Source organism: Arvicanthis niloticus, chromosome 2 (assembly GCF_011762505.2).
Source record: "Arvicanthis niloticus isolate mArvNil1 chromosome 2, mArvNil1.pat.X, whole genome shotgun sequence".
NCBI lineage: Eukaryota > Metazoa > Chordata > Mammalia > Rodentia > Muridae > Arvicanthis > Arvicanthis niloticus.
In genome coordinates, this window is record NC_047659.1 from 123,879,888 (window position 1) to 123,900,029 (window position 20,142).

Consider the following 20,142-nt stretch of genomic DNA (forward strand, 5'->3'; position numbering starts at 1 on the left):
TTTTTTTTGTTTTTGTTTTTCGAGACAGGGTTTCTCTGTGTAGCCCTGGCTGTACTGAAACTGATCAGGCTAGCCTTGAACTCAGAAATCCGCCTGCCTCCCAAGTGCTGGGATTAAAGGCGTGTGCCACCACTGCCCGCCTAACATTTAGATTTCTATTGCCCCAAAAGATGTAGAAATCTGCGAGATAGGTGATTTGGCAAAGATGCTTGCTGTCAAGTTTGATGCTCGAAATTTGATCTGCTGGATTCACACGGTGGAAAGGAGAGCATGCCCGCAACTTGTTCTCGGACATTCACATGCACGCGTTGGAATGCACTCTCTCAAACATATACACGCATACATATGCAATCAATCAATGTAAAAACAAATAAGTAAGTAAAAGTAAGAAAGAACAATTTAACACTCAACACAGCTGTCAAGGAATTGAGGCCCGTACCTGAAGCGTCCCTCCCCGAAGCCCCGCCCCAGGACTCCGCCCCCGCTCCTAGGTCACCGCCCAGCCACATCCGGAAGTCTGGAGCTCCGAGAAGGGCGGTTCCTTGCGGCCGCGCATAGCGCGCGGGAGGCGGGTCGAAGTGCAGGCAGCTCCAGGATAGGTCGCAGCCTGGCGCGGAAGGGGCGGACCCGGTCAGGGGGCGGTGCTTCGCGTGAGCGCCCTCGAGCCGGGCTTCCGCGTGCGTTGGTCTGCGCGCGGGAGCGCGCGGCGGGGGCGTGCCGGGGCCGTCTGGGGGCGGGGCTGCGCGCGGCCTAACGGCGGCGGCGGCAGCGGCGGCGGCGGCGCTGGTGCGGGCGAGTTCGGCGGGTGCAGGTCCCGGCCTGCGCCTGCGGAGGGTCGAAGCGGGCGGCGCTCGCGACAGGCTGCGCTCCGCGATGGTGGGCGTCCCTGGAGCGGCCGCCTTCCAGCGTAAGTGGGGCGGGAAGGCGGACTGCTGAGGGGTGTGTGTTGAGGGGCCTGCTGCTCCATAGGCGGGAGGCTCCGCAGAGGCCCCCGGCGGGAGGCCTGGGCAGGGAAACTGAGGCCGGGATTGGGGCACTGGATCCAAGGTCACGCGGCTCCCCGGCCTTCCGGGGCCCTCGGGGCTCTCCAGGCGCTTCCTGTGGGGCTCGCGGCTCCGGGTGTTAAGCGGGACTGTGTGGAGCGGCCTTGGAGATCAGGCCTGGCGGGCGCCCTGTGGACTGGCCGCGAGAGAAGTATTGTTTTGTTTTCGCGGCATCGGGGCTGAAAAGTCCGGTCCCGGGAAACACGCTGGATTTGGAGCGACGTGTTGTGGGTATTGGAGGATGCGGGGCTGCTATTCCGGAGGGCCCTGTTGAATGCAGGCTCTAGGGTTGAACTGCTTGGGTTCACGTCCCGGCTCACCCGCGTATAGGCTGTGACCTTGGCGCTCCTCAAGTCTCAGTTGCTCTGTCTGAAAAATGGGTTGTGAGGAACGTTCCCTGAATTGCTCTGTAGTAGGGTTTAGTGAATCCTGTGGAATATCCTGAACAGACAGTTGCCCATCATACACAAGTGTGAAAACTCACCATCGTAATCTCAGTTTATTATGTGAGTTCCTCGGAAAAGTCCGGAATTGGGATCTGGTTATATTTTATTTGTTTAAGATATCTTGTCTTTGCCTAGTCCTACTGTGTGTCCCAGTTGTGTTTTTATTCTTACCACCATTTCTCTATTCCATTTATCCGATGTTCTTCCTAGAATTGTAAGATCCTTGGAGGAGGGATAGCATCGTTTAATAAGAACAATAAAAATTTAATTGTCATTAAAATAGCAGTAATAGCTAACGTTACTTGAGTACCAGGCATTTTGCATTCGATTCATTTAATATTTATTAAATCATCTCTTAAGTACAAAGTATCACTTTAGGCCTAGAGACTATGGCAACAAGCTTGACAGACTAGATTCTGGATTTGAGTTTGAGAGAGGGAATCATGTTTTGTGGATATTTCTTTGTCTGTGTCAGGTGACAGTCTAAAAACAGGTATTTGAGGCACTTTGGAGGCAGGTGGGTCTCTGAGTTTGAGGCCAGCCTGATCTATATACAGTCAGTTCTAGGCTAGCCAGGGTACATTGTGGGACTCTGCCTCAAACAAAACAACAACAAAAGAAAACCCTAAAAATTAACACAAAAATAAATAAAAACTAAAGTTAGGTGTTTGGGGATGTCTGCTGTGCAAGGATAAAATGAAGCATATTGAGAATGCTTAACCCCCTCCCCTCCTTGCTTTTCAGCAGTTACAGTGGAGGATTCATATAGCCTTTTTCTTGGGAACTCATTCCACATTGGATTGAAAAAATATAAAATAGATTTACCCACTAATGCTTTCTGTATAGTGTGCTGTTGCTGCTCTTAATGGTCTTCTGAAGGAGGACCTTAGGTTTGACGATGTCATTATGTAAGGAAGGTGGAAGAAACTTTTATCTAAATTTAAATTCATTTACTTATAGCAGTATTGGGGATTGCACTTAGGGCCTTGTGCTTTATGCACTACACTGAACTGTATCCCCAGCCCTCTTTATTTTCAGACAAAGTTGCCCAGGCAACTTGTAATTCTGTCTCAGCTTCCTAGTAGCTAAAAATACAGGCCTGTGTCACTAGGTCCAGATGAACTAACACATTTTTATTTCCACATCTTTTATGTCTTCAGTTAAATATATTCCCCAAAGGTTGAGTATGGTGAAAGCCTGTGTAATTCCAGCACTCAGGAGGCTGAGGCAGGAGAATATGAGTTTGAGGCCAGTCCAAGCTGTGTAGTGAGACTGTCTGGGAAAACAAAAGCCAAGAAGTAGGACTTCTTATGTAATTAAGTTTCTTTGCAAAAGTTAGTCTATAGTGGTTTAATATGCTTGCTTACTGGTTAATATGTTAACTAATTATGTGGTTGAGGATTGAATGGAAGGCCTGTGTGCTTGGCAGGTATTTTTTTTTTTTCCTCTGTGTAGCCTTAACTGTCCTGGTCACTCTGTAGACTAGGCTAGCCTTAATCAGAGATTCACCTGCCTCTGCCTCCCAGTGTTAGTATTAAAGGTGTGTGCCGCCACCACCTAGTGAGGCAGGTACTTATAACTCAAAACTACAAAAATCTCCTTAAAAAAAAAAAAGTTTCTCTGGACCTTCAACTTTTTTTTTTTTTTTTTTTTTGGTTTTTCGAGACAGGGTTTCTCGGTATAGCCCTGGCTGTCCTGGAACTCACTATGTAGACCAGGCTGACCTAGAACTCACAGAGATCTGCCTACCTCTGCCTAGTTAGAACTAGTTCCAGGATTGCCTGGGCTATACAAAGAAACCTGTCTCAAACAAAAAACCCACAAAACCAAACCACAGAAAAGATAGTCTCTTAGTATGTCCTCATCCTAGGCAGGCCAGTCACACCTCCTTGCTGGGCACCTCAGAAACAGCGTGTGTCATTTTAAGTGATTTCAGAAGCTTACCTACAATCTTTTCTTCCTTTTTTTCAGTGTTGAAGAACACAGGCTTTAGTGTATGCTGGGCAAGTGCTCTAACTGGCTTGTGTTTTAACTGTAGTCCCTGGGAAAGAGCTCAGTTCTAGATTTGCTTTACCAAAGTGAAGTCCCCAGGGAAATACGGTAACACTAGTCCTCTGGTGTTCACTCCACTGGGATAGATGGTTAAGTTTGCACACAGTGCATGAATATTTGTTTTACATTTTATTTTTTTCTGGCAGTGCTGATCAAAAAACAAAGCCAAAACAAAACAAAACACCCAAGCACCACCACAACTAGGACCTCCTGTTCCCTGGTTAAGTGTTTTACCGCTGAGCTTCATCCCAGACCTGAATATTTTGTTTCAGTGAAGTAAGGTCTTACTCTGTAGCAAAGACTTGCCCCAAGTGACTGAGTAGATCAGGCTGCCCTCGAACTCATGGCGTGCTTTCTATCCCAGCCTTTTAAATTGAGGTGATTATAGATGTGAGCCTGGCTGAATATTTGTTTTAAATTCCAGTTTTAGGATAGTGGTAGACTACTCATCCACTATGGGCAAGGCCCTGGGTTCGATCCCTTGCAAATAAAAAAGTAACAATTATAGTCATATTATAGTTGATGTTCTAACATTTCATAATGTGTAAAGTTTGCTATTTTACGGAATGATGAGTTAAAATGTAAGTAGAAGTCATACTGTCATATTGCCTCTCCATACTCTGCTTATGACAGTCACTACCCTTGGGATGGAGACCATCATCTTATAGTGGGTCCTACCCCTCTCTGTGCTACTGTCAAAAAGTGTGCCCTATTCAGTAGAAGGAGAATGCTGTGGTTTAGGGTGACCCCTTTTTTTGAGACAAGGTTTCTCTGTAATAGCTTTGGCTGTCCTGGAACTTGATATGTAAACTAGTCTGGCCTTGAACTTGTCTTGATCCTCTAGCTTCTGCCTCCTGGGTTCTGGGATTACAAGCATGTAGTCTGTGTAGCATGTTTCTCTGTGTAGCTCTGGCAGTTCTGGAACTCAGATCTGCCTGTCTCTGCCTCCGAAGTGCTAGGATTAAAGACCTGTGACAGTGCCCTGGCTCATTTGCAGTTTCATTCTGATTAATATGTGAGAGTGGCCAGTAAAATGCTTTAGCAATGCTTGGCCACTGTTCAGGTGATGTTAGTTCGGAAGATAGAAAGGTAGCTGCAGAGCTCACATTTCATGGGGGTGCTGCATAGGTAAATGGGTGATGGTAGTTAAAGTGCTTGATTTTGGGGGGATGTATCTTACTTTTATGGCAGAAGTGGGATATATGATGTTAATAGAGTGGCAGTAAAGTTCAGCTGGGTTGTACCTGGGAAGTGCTGCATGGCAAGAAAGTCTGTTCTAGAGTTCAACAGGCTCACTATCACTCTTAGGTATTCCTTCATTTTGCCCACTTAACATAAGAATGAAAGCTTGCAGACTAAGTTCCTTGAGCAAAGTATGGCCTTCAGAAAGTGGCAAAAGGGTTATAAATCAGTAACCCTTGAAAGAAGCCTAAACGTAACTGGAACACTATCTAAATATGTTAGGTAGTTACAGATATTTTTACAGATTATTAGTAGGCAGGTCCTGTGCATTTGTTACTATAAATAGCTGTAAGAATTGTTCTCTTAAGGCACTTTTCCTTATGTGGCACATAGCTATTAGGATGATAAAAAGAGATGAAAATGTACCAGCGAGATCTTACTGAGGACAAACACCTAAGTGCCTTCTGTTTGCTTCTCTTGCTCCATTCCTGTTTCTCATCCTGTTCTCTGGTTGACTTAGTCACTTGAACTGTATCTGTGGACTTCCTTCCCCTCTGAAATGATCAAATTATTTCCCTGCTCCTTTTTATTAGGGATTGCTCCTAGCTGACTGGGTTATTCTAAGCTCCTCCTCTCAATGTAACCCATGCTGATTTTCTTTTTTTTTTTTTTCTTTTTTTTTTTTTTTTTTCGAGACAGGGTTTCTCTGTATAGCCTTGGCTGTCCTGGAGCTCACTCGGTAGACCAGGCTGGCCTCGAACTCAGAAATCCGCCTGCCTCTGCCTCCCAAGTGCTGGGATTAAAGGCGTGCGCCACCACCGCCCGGCCCCATGCTGATTTTCAACTCCAGATCCTCCTGCCTTCCTACCTCTCTAGTGCTGAGATTAAGAGCATGAGCCACCATGCCTGTACAGGATTACCATAAATTACCTTAGAGATGAACTGGGGAAAGGCAGTATTGGTTTAATAGTACACACCTGTAATCTAGCATTTGGGAGGTTGAGTCAGGAGGATTATTACAAGTATCAAGACAGCCTGGGCAGTCTCAAAAAACAAACAAAGGTGGGTATTAAATAGTGACTCTTAGCTGGATCTGGTGGCACATGCCTTTAGTCCCAGGTCTTGAGGCAGAGGCAGATGGATCTCTTGAGTTTGAGGCCAGGATCTTCCAGGACAGCCAGGGCTACACAGAGAAACCTTGTCTGAAGAACACAAAACAAAACAAGACTTGTGATACATGCCTGTAATCTTACTTTTGGGAGGCTCAAGTAGGTAATTATGAAGCTGTCTGGGCTGTATAGTGAGACTGTGTTAAGATGGGAGAAAGCAAACAAACAAACAAGGACTTTGATTCTCCCTTTTGTTTTGCATTGTTATAATTAAATGCAGAAATCAATGTAAAATTCTGAATTTATAGCTCTGGAGTTGGCAGACTTTTAAATTAAATTAGCTGATGGAAACAAATCTGTAATCTAACCTCTCCAGCAGCTCAAGTGAAATGTTACTCTCTGGCATCACACACATTCCTTGACACACACAAAACTTTGACCTCTTCTCTTTTACAAATGTTTGCTTCATTCCTTTGTTAATTTTGATCATCATGTAGAGGTTCTGCCTGCTTTTAATTTTTCAAAACCACATGAGAGCAAACATTCACATAGCACAGATTTATTCATTTAGGTCTCATATCCCTAGAGTAACAATAAACACACCACCATTTTCCTGGAATTCACAACACTCCTGACCGCTGCCACCCCCTATCCCATAGAAGCTAATATGCCTGTGCTATTTTTCTATACTATAGAAACGTGACTAGTTATTTCTCGTCTTCAGTACTTTTTGTTTCTTTCTAGAGAACTAATGTCAGCCTTGAGGGGAGGTGACAAGCAGAAAACAAGTCATCTTCTCTCTCCTTTCCTTTTTACTCTTATCCAGGCTGGCCTGAAAATCAGACGTTTTCCTGCCTTAACCTTAGGGATTGCAGGTGTGAACACATATTACCTACCTATCTTCCTATCTACCTATCTGTAGACCAAGCTGGTTTAAAATACAGACACCAGCCTGGCTCTTCTTCCTGAGAGCTTGAATTAAAGGAGTGTGCCATCACTGCCCTGCTTCTATTTTATTTTATTTTTTTTGGTAACGCATTGGAGATTAAGCCTAGAATTAAGCCTTGTACAGGCTGGGCAATCACTTTATCACTGAGCTGCGTCTTGTGTCCTTTTTTAAGAAGTTTGTTGTGGGGCTGGATATCTTAGCAGTTAAGTGAGTCGTTGCTCTTGCAGAGAACCTGGGTTTGGTTCTCAGCAGCCAGCTTGGCAGTTAAACTGTTCTTAACTCCAATTTCAGGGTGTCTTGACTGCCCTTTTCTGGTTTTAGTAGACACTGCACATGTAATGCACAAATCTACATGGCAAACAAAATACCCATACACATAATTAAGCTCCCACTCCAAGTACTATTGGGAATCTAGGGAGATGACTCAGTGGATAGAGTGCTTGCAGCTTAAGCTTGAGGACCTGACTGAGTTTGGATTACCCCAGTGCTCATGCAAATGGTAAAAGGCCAAGCATGGTGGCAGACATCTGTAACACCAGCACAGGTGGGGGTGGGGGTGGGGGTGGGTGGCAGGCAGATTTTGGGGTCTTGTTGACCAGTCTGGCCAAAACTTAAGCTCTAGGTCCAAAAAGGAGGTGACTGGAAGAAGAAACAAAATATTGACCTCTGGTTTCCTCACTTTCATGTACAGGTAGTTGAGCACATATGTACCATACACACATGCACACAAAGATGTTGAAAGAGAAAAGGAGGAGATGGGGATGTTATTTGATAGAATATGCTAAAGTTTTTTATTTTTGGTATCATTAGCTAAGCTGGCCATTTGTACATCTTGGAGATGAGCAGTGTAACAAAGAAAATACCAAATATCAGGGCCATAAGGTAGGAACTTGCCTTATAGTTTTACAGAGAAGGCATACAGTTAGTTTGAAGTACAGGTTAGTGGTAGAACTTGGGCATTGGATATGGTCCTAATAATAATGGTGTTAGCAAGAATATTAACTTTTCTGAGTGAGATGGAAAGCCATTGCAGGCAGGGATCTTGAGCAATATCAGCTTGTCAGTCTGTTCATCCACAAGGCTAAGATGTGCTTAACTTACCAAGCTCTAACCTTAGCTGTACATATAAATATACATACACATATTTACTCATTGTGGTGCTAGGGGTCAACCTTAGGGTTTTAGAGCCAAATCTTCACTTTCTTATTATTCACTTTCTTATTTTAGGTGGTTGGTTTGTTTGAGCCAGAGTTCTATTCTGGAGTATACTGGCTGATGAACTCAGCTGCTTTTCTGCTTTAGTCTTTCAAGTACTGGGTATAGGAGACAGCGACTGGGTCCTGCTTATCTTAGGTTTGTTTTTTAATTTGTTTTATGTGTATGGTGTGTGTATGTCTACATGTGTGTTTGAGGCCCAGAAGATGATGTCTGATCCTTTACGACCTGGAATTACAGATAGTTGAGCTGTGACCCACCATTTGGATGCTGGGAACTAACCTAGGTCTTCTGAAAGAACAGCCAGTATTCTTGATAGCTGAGCCATCTCTTCATTCATTTGTTCTTGTTTCTTTCTACAGTGCTGGGAGGTCTTAGTTTGTTAGGTGAGTACTCTATCACTGAACTATAGCCCCAGAACCTTATTTTTCTGAGACAGGACCTTCCTATATATCCCAGGCTAACCTGGAACTGGCTTCTAAGTATAATGATCTTCCCAACTTCTGCCTTCTAGGTATTAGGGTTACAACTGTGTACAACCATCTCAGGCTTTATTTTAGTTTTTGAGACAAACTCTCACTCTGTGATCTGGGTTGGTCTGTTTGTAGACTCAAACAGTTCTCAGATTCCCAAATTCTGGTATTGTGGGTATACACTAATGTGCATAGCTCCTATTGTATTTGTATTATTACTGTTTGTATTTCTTTACTTGTGAGCCCCCCTCCACCCCCCCCCCCCCATCCCACAAGACAGGGTTTTTCCATGTAGCTCTGGCTGTCCTAGAACTTGCTTTGTAAAAGCTGGCTTTGAACTCAGAGATCAGACTGCCTCTGCCTCCTGAGTGCTGGGATTAAATGTGTGCACCACTGTGCCCAGCTATTTTTATTGGTTTTAAATTATGTGTAGGTATATGTGTGCATTTATAGGGGTATGTACTCATAAGTGCAGGTACCTTAAGAGGCCAGATGTGTTGGGTTTCCTGGAGCTGAGAATTACAGATAGTGGTGAGATGCCTGGGTGCTGGGAGTTGAACCAAGGTCCTTTAGAAGAGCATCAAGTACTTATAAACTACTGGACCATCTCTCCAGCATACCCAAGTTGTTTGTTCGTTCTCTCTCTTTCTCTCTCTCTCTTTCTTCTTTCTTCCTTCCTTCCTTCCTTTCTTTCTTTCTTTCTTTCTTTCTTTCTTTCTTTTTCTCTTAACTAATTAGGGAAAAAAAGTATAAAAATTGTCCATACTGATTGGGTGACATGTTTTGATATGTTTTACTCTTAAAGAAATCACTTTTACTTCTGGATTTGTTAATCAAAGGTGGGACCTGGGATACAAAGTAAGAAGTTGCTGATTTAGTTAGAGAAGGAGATTTCTAGTTTGGACCATGTCTTAGTGTTTCCATTGCTGTAAAGCGGCATAATAACCAAGGCATCTCATATAAAGGACATTTAATTGGAGCTAGCTTACTGCTTCAGTCCTTTAACATCGTTGCCGGAAGCATGGCAACATCCTAGCAAGCATGGCATTGGAGGAGATGAGAGTTCTACATCTTGTTCGAAGACAATCTTCCAGAAGACTTTCTTTCAGGCACCTAGGAGGAGGGTCTTAAAGCCACTCCCACAGTCACACATTTACTCCAACAGGACTATAGCTACTCCAGCAAGGCCATACCTCCTAGTATTGCCACCACTATTATACCAGAATATTTATTAACAGTAGATGTAGAAATAGTTGCATTTACATCTGTCTTTTTTTGAGATTCAGAATATTTTGAAGGTAGAGTTAGTAGGTGTCATGCCCCCCCTCCCCATTTTATTATTGTGAATGTTATGATGTGTGTATAGAGGATCCTAAGATGTGTGCTTGTGGAGGTCAGAGAACAACGGGGAAAGTTGGTTCTGTCATATGATTTGAGTCCAGGAGACCCACTCAGGACCTCAGGTTTGGCAGTAAGTCAGTAAGTGCCTTTACAGGCTAAACTGTCTTGTTGGATTGCTATTCTGCTTTTTTATTTTAAATAACGGAGGTGTTGAAAACTTTTTTTTTTAATTTTAAAAATTAAAATTTTTTGTTGCATGTATTTTGCCTGTATGTATGTATGTGCACATGTGCATGCTTGTTGATCGTAGAGCTTAGAAGAAGGTATCAGATCCTCTGGAACTGAAGTTACAGATGCCAGGAGTTGAGCCTGGCTTCTTTGCAAGAGCAACAAGTGTTCTTATTCACTGAGCTATTTCTCTAGCCCCCTTATTTGTTTGTTTGTTTTTTGAGCCATGGTCTCACTATGTAACTTTTTTTTTTTAATTTTTTTTTTTTTTTAAGATTTATTTATTTTATGTATTCACCATTGCTCTCTTCAGACACACCAGAAGAGGGCATCAGACCCCATTACAGATGGTTGTGAGCCACCATGTGGTTGCTGGGAATTGAACTCAGGACCTCTGGAAGAGCAATCAGTGCTCCTAACCACCAAGCCACCTCTCCAGCCAACTATGTAACTCTTACTGGCTTGGAATTCACTGTGCAGACCAGATTGGACTTGAACTCATAGAGATCAGTCTGCTTCTGTCTCTTGATAGCTGGGATTAAAAGTGTGAGCCATCATACTCAGCCCAACTGCTTTTATTTAAAGATAGGTTCTTATAACCCAGGTTGGCTTTGAACTCCCTGTTATCTGAAGATGGTCTTGAACTTCTCAACCTTCTGCTTTAGTGCAAGCTTTATAAGAGTGTGCCAGATACTGCCACACCCAATTTAGAGTTGCCAATATTTGATTGTGAACTGGTTGGGATAGGGACGGGGGAAGTCAGTGCAATGTTAAGATTATTGATTAAGGTTACTAATTTAATACTTAGAGAATACTTGAGTAGGCATGGGTAGGATTACATTTCACTAATGATTTCCTTAATGTGAGACACCTTTAAAGCATTCATTTCAGAGAAAGCTGCAAATGCTCTGTAATGAACAAAGATAGTTATGTGGTTGACTGCGTCATGAATTTGCCAAACAATATTTCCATCCTTCTTTCTTAGAGGTTGTAAGTAAGATTGTCCGATTTGGAGTTATTTGCATCTTGTTGAATTGTCTGTTACCTGTGGTTTTCATCAGCAGTAGGAAAAGTAAATAAGGAACCTGTAAAGTTCTATAAGTAGATACAACTGTTCTGGAAATGTAAATAAGTTCCTTTCTGCCATTTGACACAGGAAGAAAAGTGTCAGGAAGGAAAGTCTTCCCAGGAGGAAAAAAAAAAAGAGAGGTACAGGCTCAGAAGCTCCCATGGCTACCTGCTCCACAGATAGCAGCACCCACAATAAACTGCTGAGCTTTTGAGACTTGCCCTCCCAATTTGATTTTGAAGTTTTGGGTGTTGCATGTTCAGAAGTCTAGATTGCCACCTCACATTAAGTTTGGTGACTTTATATGGGTTTGTGACAGTTTAAGTACACTGGTGACTGTGGCATAAAACCATCTGTCATTTCATGAGTTTTTAATTTGCACAAGAAATAAGTCACTGGCTGGGTATGGTGGTACATAGATTTAATCTCAGAACTCTAATCCCACACACACACAATTGGAGAACTTGGGAGGCAAAGGCCGGTGGGTTTCTTTGAATTTAAGGGCAACCCAGTCTAAGTAATGAAATCACAGGAAGCAAAGGCTACATGCTGAGACTGTCTGAAAAATAATCAAAATCACTGATTTAATTTTAATAGTAATGTACATAATTTAAAAAAAAAAAAAAAGAAGAAGAAGAAGATGATTTGTGGCGCACGCTTTTAATCCCAGCACTTGGGAGGCAGAGGCCTGTGGATTTCTGAGTTCAAGGCCAGCCTGGTCTACAGAGTAAGTTCCAGGTACAGCCAGGGCTACACAGAGAAACCCTATCTCGGAAAAACAAAAAAAACAAAACAAAACAAAAAAAAAGATTTGTTTTGTTGGCGTGTGCATGTGAGTGAGCTGCCCCCACGTGGGTGCTAGGAACTGAACTTGTCCTCTGGAAGAGCAGTAGTAATTGAGTCATCTCTCCAGCCTCTAAATTTGCCAATATTGATGAATCTTTTAAGTCTTTTTAAATGGGTGTGTATGCCACATGTGGAAGTTAGAGAACAGCTCTTGTGAGTTCTCTACTACCCTGTGAGTCCAGGGGATTAAATTTAGGTTACCGGGTTTGATGACAAGCACCTTTACTTGCTGAGTCATCTTTTGGTTCTATGCCTGTCCTTTGTTTTGTGCTTTTTGAGACAGGGTTTTGACGAGGAGCCATGGCTGTCCTGGAACTCACTCTTTTGACCAGGCTGGCCTTGAACTCATCTGTTTCCTGAAACTTGGGATTACAGGTGTTCACCACCACTACCCAGCCTATGCTTCACTTTTAAAGACGATTCTGCCTTTTATATTCATTCATTCATTCATTCATTCATTCATATTTACTTATTTATTTTATTTGTTTTTTTCAAGGCAGGGTTTCTCTGTTTAGTCCTGGAACTTGCTTGGTAGACCATGCTAGCCTTGAACTCAGATCTGTCTCCAAGAGTGTTGAGACTAAATTTGTGCACCATCAATGACTGGTTTCATTCATTCGTTCATTCATTCATTCATTCATTCGTTTTTAAACAACAAGGTCTGGCCACTACCACCTGGCTTGCTTTACTTACTTAATTATTTAGTCAATCGTTTATTTATTTAAATAAATAAATAAACAGATCAGGTTGACCACCCAAAGTTAATATAGGTAAATAAATAAAACTCTGTGATTTGTGTTCCTAGCATCTCCCCCCTTGGATATTATTGTTATACCTTGAGATTATAGTATTTGTATTTGAGAATTACAAAGCTTTATTTTAGTGATGATTTTGGTCTTTGTGTAGACAATAAAATTAAAATACTGATTTGGACTTGGTGTCTTCACAGCTAGCATTGTTCTGGCTGCATGGACTGGATGTACGGAACCAGGTGTTTTACTTCAGCTGTACCATCTGTGGGAGCAGGTGGGCAGGTCTCTGTCATCAGGAAAGCACAGCTGGTGAGACTTAGAAGAACTAATTGGTCGCTTTCCCAACTCTTTCTACCTGAATGCAGTTTTACCTCCACAAATGGATTGGTTAGGATATGGTTAGGACATTAACAGCAAAAACGAACAAAAATAAAAAGGTGTGAGTATTATGTGTTGAGACATTGTCTGATATGTCTGTTGGCTTGGAACTAGTATTGTCCTGTCTCATTCTCTGAAAATCTTGGATTGCAGAGGTATGTTATCATACCCTGCTTAGTAATTTTTAGATTGATACTAAGATAACTTAAGGGTTCATGTATTTATTTGAATTTAACTTTGTATGTGTATGTTCATATATGTGTTTATGTCTTCGGAGACCAGAGGCAGAGCCATTCACTTTGGTTTTTGAGAATTTTCTCACTCCTAGACTAGGCTGGCTGGTCATCAAATCCCAGAGATCTGCATGTCCTGTCTTCTGAACGAACATTAGCCTTTTATGGTGGTGTTAAAAGTCAAACTTGTTTTTATTTTTATGTTGCAAATGCTTTATCAACTAAGCCATCTCTTCAGAACCTTACTTATTTTTTTAAAAAGAGGGGTGGGGTGGAGGTGTGCCTCTGTGTTTGGGGGTTCAGAAGTTGGAGACTATCAGGTATTTTGCTTATCGTATACTTTGTTTTAGTCCCTTGAGACATGGTCTCTCACTGAATCAGAGCTAGGCAGGTGACTGGTGACTGGCAGGTCCCTATGGTCCTCCTGTTTTTGTCCTCAACAGCACAGTCACACCCTGTTTTGTTTTGTCTGTTTTTGAGTCAGGGTCTCACCGAGCTGACATGCAGACCAGGCTGACCTCCAGCTTCCAGAGGTCTACCTGCTTCTGCCTCACAAGAGCTAGGGTTAAAGGTGTGTGCTGTTGGCACATACCTTGAGTCCCAGCAGTCAGGTCAGCCTGTTACGTCCAGGACTACACAGAGAAACCCTGTCTCAAAAAACAAACAAACAAACAAACACTTTAGGATCAAAGGCATATATCATCATGCCATATACGACCATGGGCTCCAGGGGACTACATCTTTTATTTTTTTTTGTATTCTTCACAGTAACCTAGCAAATATCTCATAGGGTCTTAAAATAGTCTTGGTTGTATCATTAACTTGGTCACAGTGTAGTAACATGTAAAGTAACAGCTGAGTAAACTTTTGGGATATTTCTTTTCAGTTCTGAGGATCAAATCTAAGGCTTTGTCTGTGGCTATTCTACCTTGGTTTGTTGAGATTGGGTCTGGTCTCATTGTGTAAGCTCTAGCTGGCCTGATAGAAGCCATGTCGATTAGGCTGTCTTTTTTTTTTTTTTTTTTTTTTTAAATAGATTTATATATTTTATGTGCATGGATGTTTTGTCAGATCCCTTGAACTGGGGTTGCAGGTAGTTGTGAGCCAATATGTGGGTGCTAGGAAGGGAACCTGGTCCTCTGCCATGCTTTAACTGCTGAGATGTTTCTCCAGACCCTTCCCCTGTCCTTTCCTTACCTGTGGGTTCTTAAATAAGCCTTTCCCCAGCCCTTTATATTTTTAAACTTTTTAGGTAGTGTTTCATTATGTTGCCCAGGCAGGCTGCTGGGACCAAGCAGTCTCTTCTGTGTCATGCTCTTAGATCTGAGCCACCATGCCTTTTGCCTTTTAAAAAGTATTTTTACATGTATGGTTGTTTTGCTTGCATGTGTGTTTGTGCACCATGTGAGTGCAATGCCCATAGTGGACAGAAGAGGGCATTGGATCCCTTGGAACTGGAGATGCAAGCAGGTGTGGGTCCTAGGAAGTGTTCTTAACTGCTGAAAGCTATCCAGCTTCTGTAATCTCTTTTGTTTGTTTTAGGGAGGATCTTGAATTCCCTGTCCTCTTTGCCGAGTCTCCCTAGTGCAGGTGACAGGTGGGCAATAGGATATCTGGCTTTATTATTCATTATGTTTTTCCTCCTCCCTGACAATACTCTTTCTTCTTTTTGCCTCATAGTTATGGCAGTTTTTCTGTCTCAGTTTTCCAAGTACTGGGATTATAGCGGTGGATGACTTAATGCCTGTTTTTCCCCATTGGAAATGGGTTGTGTACATAAATGTAGTAGTAAATTAATAGTCAAGGACAAGGTAAAAGACAGTCACTCTGCTTATCATGCCACTTGTTTGTTTGCTTGCTTATTGGTCTTTCCAGACAGGGCCTCTCTGTGTAGCCCTGCCAGCCTTGGAACTCACTCTAGACAAGGCTGAGTTTGAACTCACAAAGATCCCACCTACCTCTGCCTCCCTAGCTCTAGGATTAGAGTCATGCTCCGCCAATTCGAAGTTTATCATGCCTATGCTTGACCCAGTTGTTAGAAACATCATAAAAATTGCTATGGGCCTTCCAGGAAAGTAAAGTTGTTTTTTTGTTTGTTTGTTTGTTTTGTTTTGTTTTTGACAGGGTTTCATTATATAGTCCCAGAATTCAGAGATCTGCCTGCATGAGACACCATGCCTGGTTGAAAATTGTTGTTTTTGTTGTATGGTTGGTTGGTTTGGGTTTTTGTTTTTTGGTTTTTCGAGACAGGGTTTCTCTGTGAACCCCGGGCTGTCCTGGAACTCACTCTGTAGACCAGGCTGGCCTCGAACTCAGAAATCCACCTGCCTCTGCCTCCCAAGTGCTGGGATTAAAGGCGTGTGCCACCACCGCCCAGCAGTTTTGGGTATAAGTTTTGGGGTATAACTCAGTCATAGAGTACTTGACTATCCTGGATGCTGACACCCTTGGTTCAGTCCTAGAACTGCTTCAAAAAAGATGACACAAGAACAGAGGTTTAAGGACTGTTAGGTTGCAATGTTTTATAAACACTTGTTTAGAAGGAAGGGTATGTATGATTCAGCAGTCAAAGATGAGGGATGATGGCAAATGTGTGCAGGCTGATGAGGACCGCAGTTGTAGGTTAGAGGTAAGCTTTTTGTTTTGTTTTTTAAAAAAAACAAAAACAAAAAAACAATGGCAAGTGTTGTCATTTAAACCAGAATGCAGCATCTGAGACCATTAACAGTAGTAGATCCTTTTCACTTTGTAATTGAGCATTTTGAAAAGGTGTTTTTTTTTTTTTTGTTTGTTTGTTTTTTTGTTTTTGACTATTGCCCATTATTAAAAAGATTCTGTTGCAGATCTACACATTAGAAACTGCTTCAATATTCCTTCTGGGCCTTCCTAAATAATGTCTGGAGTTACATTGGACTTCTTGTGTTCCTATGGGGAACAAAAGCACACGATCACTGAAGCCTGTAGCATAAATGAGAGGCTTGTGCGGGTGGTGTGAAAGCTTGCCCAGCCTCACATGCCTGGGTGGGCGAGCTACACTAATAGCTCCCAGCAGTTCTGAATCAGACATTGTGGAGCCAAGAGTCTAGCCTTTGGAATTCCACTGCCTGTGCTAAGGGTCTGTCTTTTATCCTCCAAACCACCATTTGTTAAATGTCAGTGGACCTGTTGACAAGAGGGGGAGACTGCAAAGATCAAGTTAAAGGGAAAAAGTTCAAAGGTAGGGAATAAGAGAAGTGTTAGTCATGTCTTCATCACCTCTCCTCTGTCTCTCTGTCTCTCTGGTTCTCTCTCTCTCTCTCTCTCTCTCTCTCTCTCTGTGTGTGTGTGTGTGTGTGTGTGTCTGTCTGTCTGTCTGTCTGTCTGTCTGTCTGTCTGTCTCAGTAGCTGTAGCCCTGGCTGGCTATTGTAGTCCCAGGCCTGGAACTCATAGATGTCCAGTTTGCTTCTGCCTCCCTGGGTTCAAAGGTGTGAGTTACCATTCCATGTTTTTCCCCTTCTTCCCACTTATTTATTTGCTTATTTGCTTATTTATTTGTTTTACACAGAAATTTCTTTCCTGAGAGCTGGGCTTGGTGGTGCACTCTTTAATTCTAGCACTTGGGAGGCAGAGGCAGGTGGATCCCTGTGAGTTCTAGGCTGGTTTGGCCTGTCTACATAGTGAGTTCCAGAACTTGCTAGAGCTGTGTACAGTGAAGAGAAACCAGAACTCAGCCTTGGGTTTGGTCTTCATATCAGATCCTGTTATTTGTCATCAGACACCCTGCAGTAGAGCACCATGTTTAGGCTTTGTAATAAGTGATATGTTACTTAAACTTTTCTTTGGCCAGAGGTGGAAAGTGGGCCTGAGAGAGGGTATCTCTGTGTAGCCTTGGCTACCAAAAAACAAAAACAAAACCCAATAAAAACCACCATTTCAAAGCATGTTTGAACCAAGTTTGATTTTCAGCAAGAGGCCTCATGAAGCTGTGTCTACATCATCTGTTTTTCAGTGAAATGATCCAGGAGAACATACTTCACTTTAGCTTTTATAAAAGCTGGCAGGAGGTGGAGAGGGTGGGTGGGTACTGTGAGTAGTGTGGCATAGGTTAATGAGACAGTGACTGAGCTAGCTGCTACTACCCTCTGGTTTGTATTTTCATTTTCAAGGAGTGGTTCTTTTCAGTTTTCAGACCCACTGTTTTCACTGCCCACAAATGTCCATTTGGCTGGATTCCCTGTCTTTTCAGATCCAGCTGTTTCAAATTATATGGAATCTTCAGGGATGGACACTCTTCCTGAGCAAAAAGTGCTTCTTATTGGTGTTATCTTCTGAAGCCTTTTTTCCTTTGCACACACTTTTGTATATTCTTTGCCTTAAAGAAAAGCACAAGACGTTTGGTATGGCCAGGAATGTAGGTAGCTTGTAGGATGTCTGCTCACCATGCACAAAGCTCAGAATGTGATCTCCAACATGAGGTAAACTGAGTGAGGTATTGAGTACCTGCAGTAGGATTTGTGGGCATTCTAGAGACCATGTCTCTAAAAAACTTGTAGTCAGTTTATAATAAATAATATATTTAAAGGTGCATAATAGGTCTGGAGAGGTGCCCCAATGTTTCACTGTGTTATCTGTAGCTGGCTTGGAGTTAGCTGCCCCCCCCCCCCACAATATTTGTATTGCTTTATGTGTGTGGGTATCTTGCCTGTATGCGTGTCTGTCTGTGCACTACTTTCATGCAGTACCAGGACAGGGTGTTACAGATAGCTATGATCTTCCACGTAGATGATGGGACTTGAACCCAGATCTTTTGGAAGAGCAGCCAACAATCACAGATGCTACCACGGCACCTCATCTATCCCCCTCCTGCTTTGTTTTGTGTTTTGGGTGCTGGTTGTCCCGGAACTCACTCTGTAGACCAGGCTGGCCTCGAACTCAGAAATCCGCCTGCCTCTGCCTCCCAAGTGCTGGAATTAAAGGCCCACGCCATCACTGCCCCGGCTTTTTGTTTGTTTTTTGAGACAAGGTTTCTCTGTGTCCTGGCTGTCCTGGGACTCTGTAGACCAGGCTGACTGGGAACTCATGGAGATCCGCCTGCCTATGCCTCCCAAGTGCTGGGATTAAAGGGACCACGCCTGGTCTATATTTTTAAATCATTTTAGGAGTGCTTGTATTTTGAGGCAAGGTCTTACCATGAAACTGTGTCTGGACCAGAACTTGATAAGTAGGTCAGGCTGGCATTAAACTCACATAGATCTACATGCCTCTGCCTCCCAAGTGCTGTTATTAAAGGTATGCATTACCATGCCTTGTTTTAAATTTATATTTGTTTGTTTTAATATTGAAAAATTATTTAGGCCAGATGTTGGAATGGACCCATTTAATCCTAGTACTTAGGAGTCAGAGCCAGAACGATCTTTGTGAGTTTGAGGCTAGCTTGGTCTACATAGTGAATTCCAGGGCAGCCAGGGCTATGTAGAAAAAAACCATGTCTCAAAAATAACCAAATAAATAATTTTATTGTTTTGTGTCTACAGTTATTTTGCCTGTATGTCTGTGTACCATGTGTGTGCCTGGTGTCCAAGGAAGCCAGGAGAGGGTGTCCAGTCCCTTGAGACTGGAGGTATTGTTAGTCACCGTGTGAGTGCTGGGGACTGAAACTGGGTTTTTTGGAAGAACAGCCAGTCTTTAACTGTTGAGGTATCTCTTCAGTCCCTCAAATTTTTATTTATAATTATGTATATATGTCTTTAAGTGTGGGTTTATGTGTGGATGTGCAGTGTCCATAGAGGTCATAAGAGAATGTTGGCTCCCCTGAGGCTAGAGTTACAAGCAGTTTTGGGCTGCTTGAGTGAGTACTGGGAACTCTTAATCTCTAAGCTAAGTCTCAGTTCTGTGTTTTCTACTTCTCAAGGGTGACTTTTAACTCACTGTTTAGTGGGATGACCTTGACTGACTTACTCTGCCTCCACCTCTTAAGTTCTGGAATTTACATAGACATATTTGTCATGCAGCCCTCCCAGGGTCTTACTCCAACCTTGGTTTTTGTGTTTTACTAAGCTACTCACATTGGCCTTGAGTTTGGGATCCTTTTGACTCAGTTTTCCAAGTAGCTTTAACCCAGGTCTCTTAAGTCTTTTGGACACAACTTTCAGAAGATTTTGTATTTATTTGCTTTCTGATGTGAGGAGTTTGACTATTTCCTCTCCCTTTCAGAGAGGGCACTGTTCTTGTAAATAAATATCTTGCTTGCTTTTATTGGGGAATAGTATTTAGAATCTACAATCTTTGTGATAAAACTGTGTAGACCAGGCTGGCCTTAAACTTACAGCGGTCTTTCTACTTCAGCCTCTTGGCTGTGGCTGGGATTACAGGCACAGTTTGAGAAAACCATCTTTTTCCTTTGTAAAAATTAAACATTTATTATATTATGTACATCCCGTAGGTCATAATCCCACGTTGTCTTTGCTGGTGGTAATAGCTTGGTGCCTGCTATTAAAATTGCTTACTGGGGGCTGGAAAGACGGCTCAGTGGCTAAGAGTATTTGTTGCTCTTTCAGAGGACTCAGGTTCAATTCTCAGCCTCCATGTGGTGGCTCAGAACTGTTTGTAAACTCCAGTTCACAAAACACAACCATCTTCTGATCTCTACAGGCACCACACATGAATGTGGTTCACACACACACATGCAGGCAAAGCACTCATAAACATTAAAAAAAAAGATTGCTGCCGGGCAGTGGTGGTGCACGCCTTTAATCCCAGCACTTGGGAGGCAGAGACAGGTGAATTTCTGAGTTGGAGGCCAGCCTGGTCTACAAGTTGATACTGCCTGTTGGCAAGAAATCTTGA

At 42.7% G+C, this 20,142-nt stretch overlaps 1 protein-coding gene across 8 annotated transcripts in view; it reads left to right on the forward strand.

The window, feature by feature from the left end:
- Positions 1-729: 729 nt before the first annotated feature.
- Cbfa2t2 (CBFA2/RUNX1 partner transcriptional co-repressor 2) overlaps positions 730-20,142 on the forward strand; it is a 94,107-nt gene continuing 74,694 nt past the window's right edge. Inside the window, exons 1-2 of one of the 8 annotated variants that reach the window (XM_076930049.1) lie at positions 736-907; positions 12,903-13,014. Coding sequence is in view for 2 of the 8 variants with exons in the window: in XM_034494471.2 (XP_034350362.1) it covers positions 874-907 (34 nt within the window). In the remaining 6 variants the exon portion in view is untranslated. Of the gene's footprint in view, positions 908-12,902; positions 13,015-20,142 lie in introns of all 8 variants that reach the window. The other 7 variants (XM_076930050.1, XM_076930051.1, XM_076930047.1 and 4 more) reach the window with 7 other exon arrangements.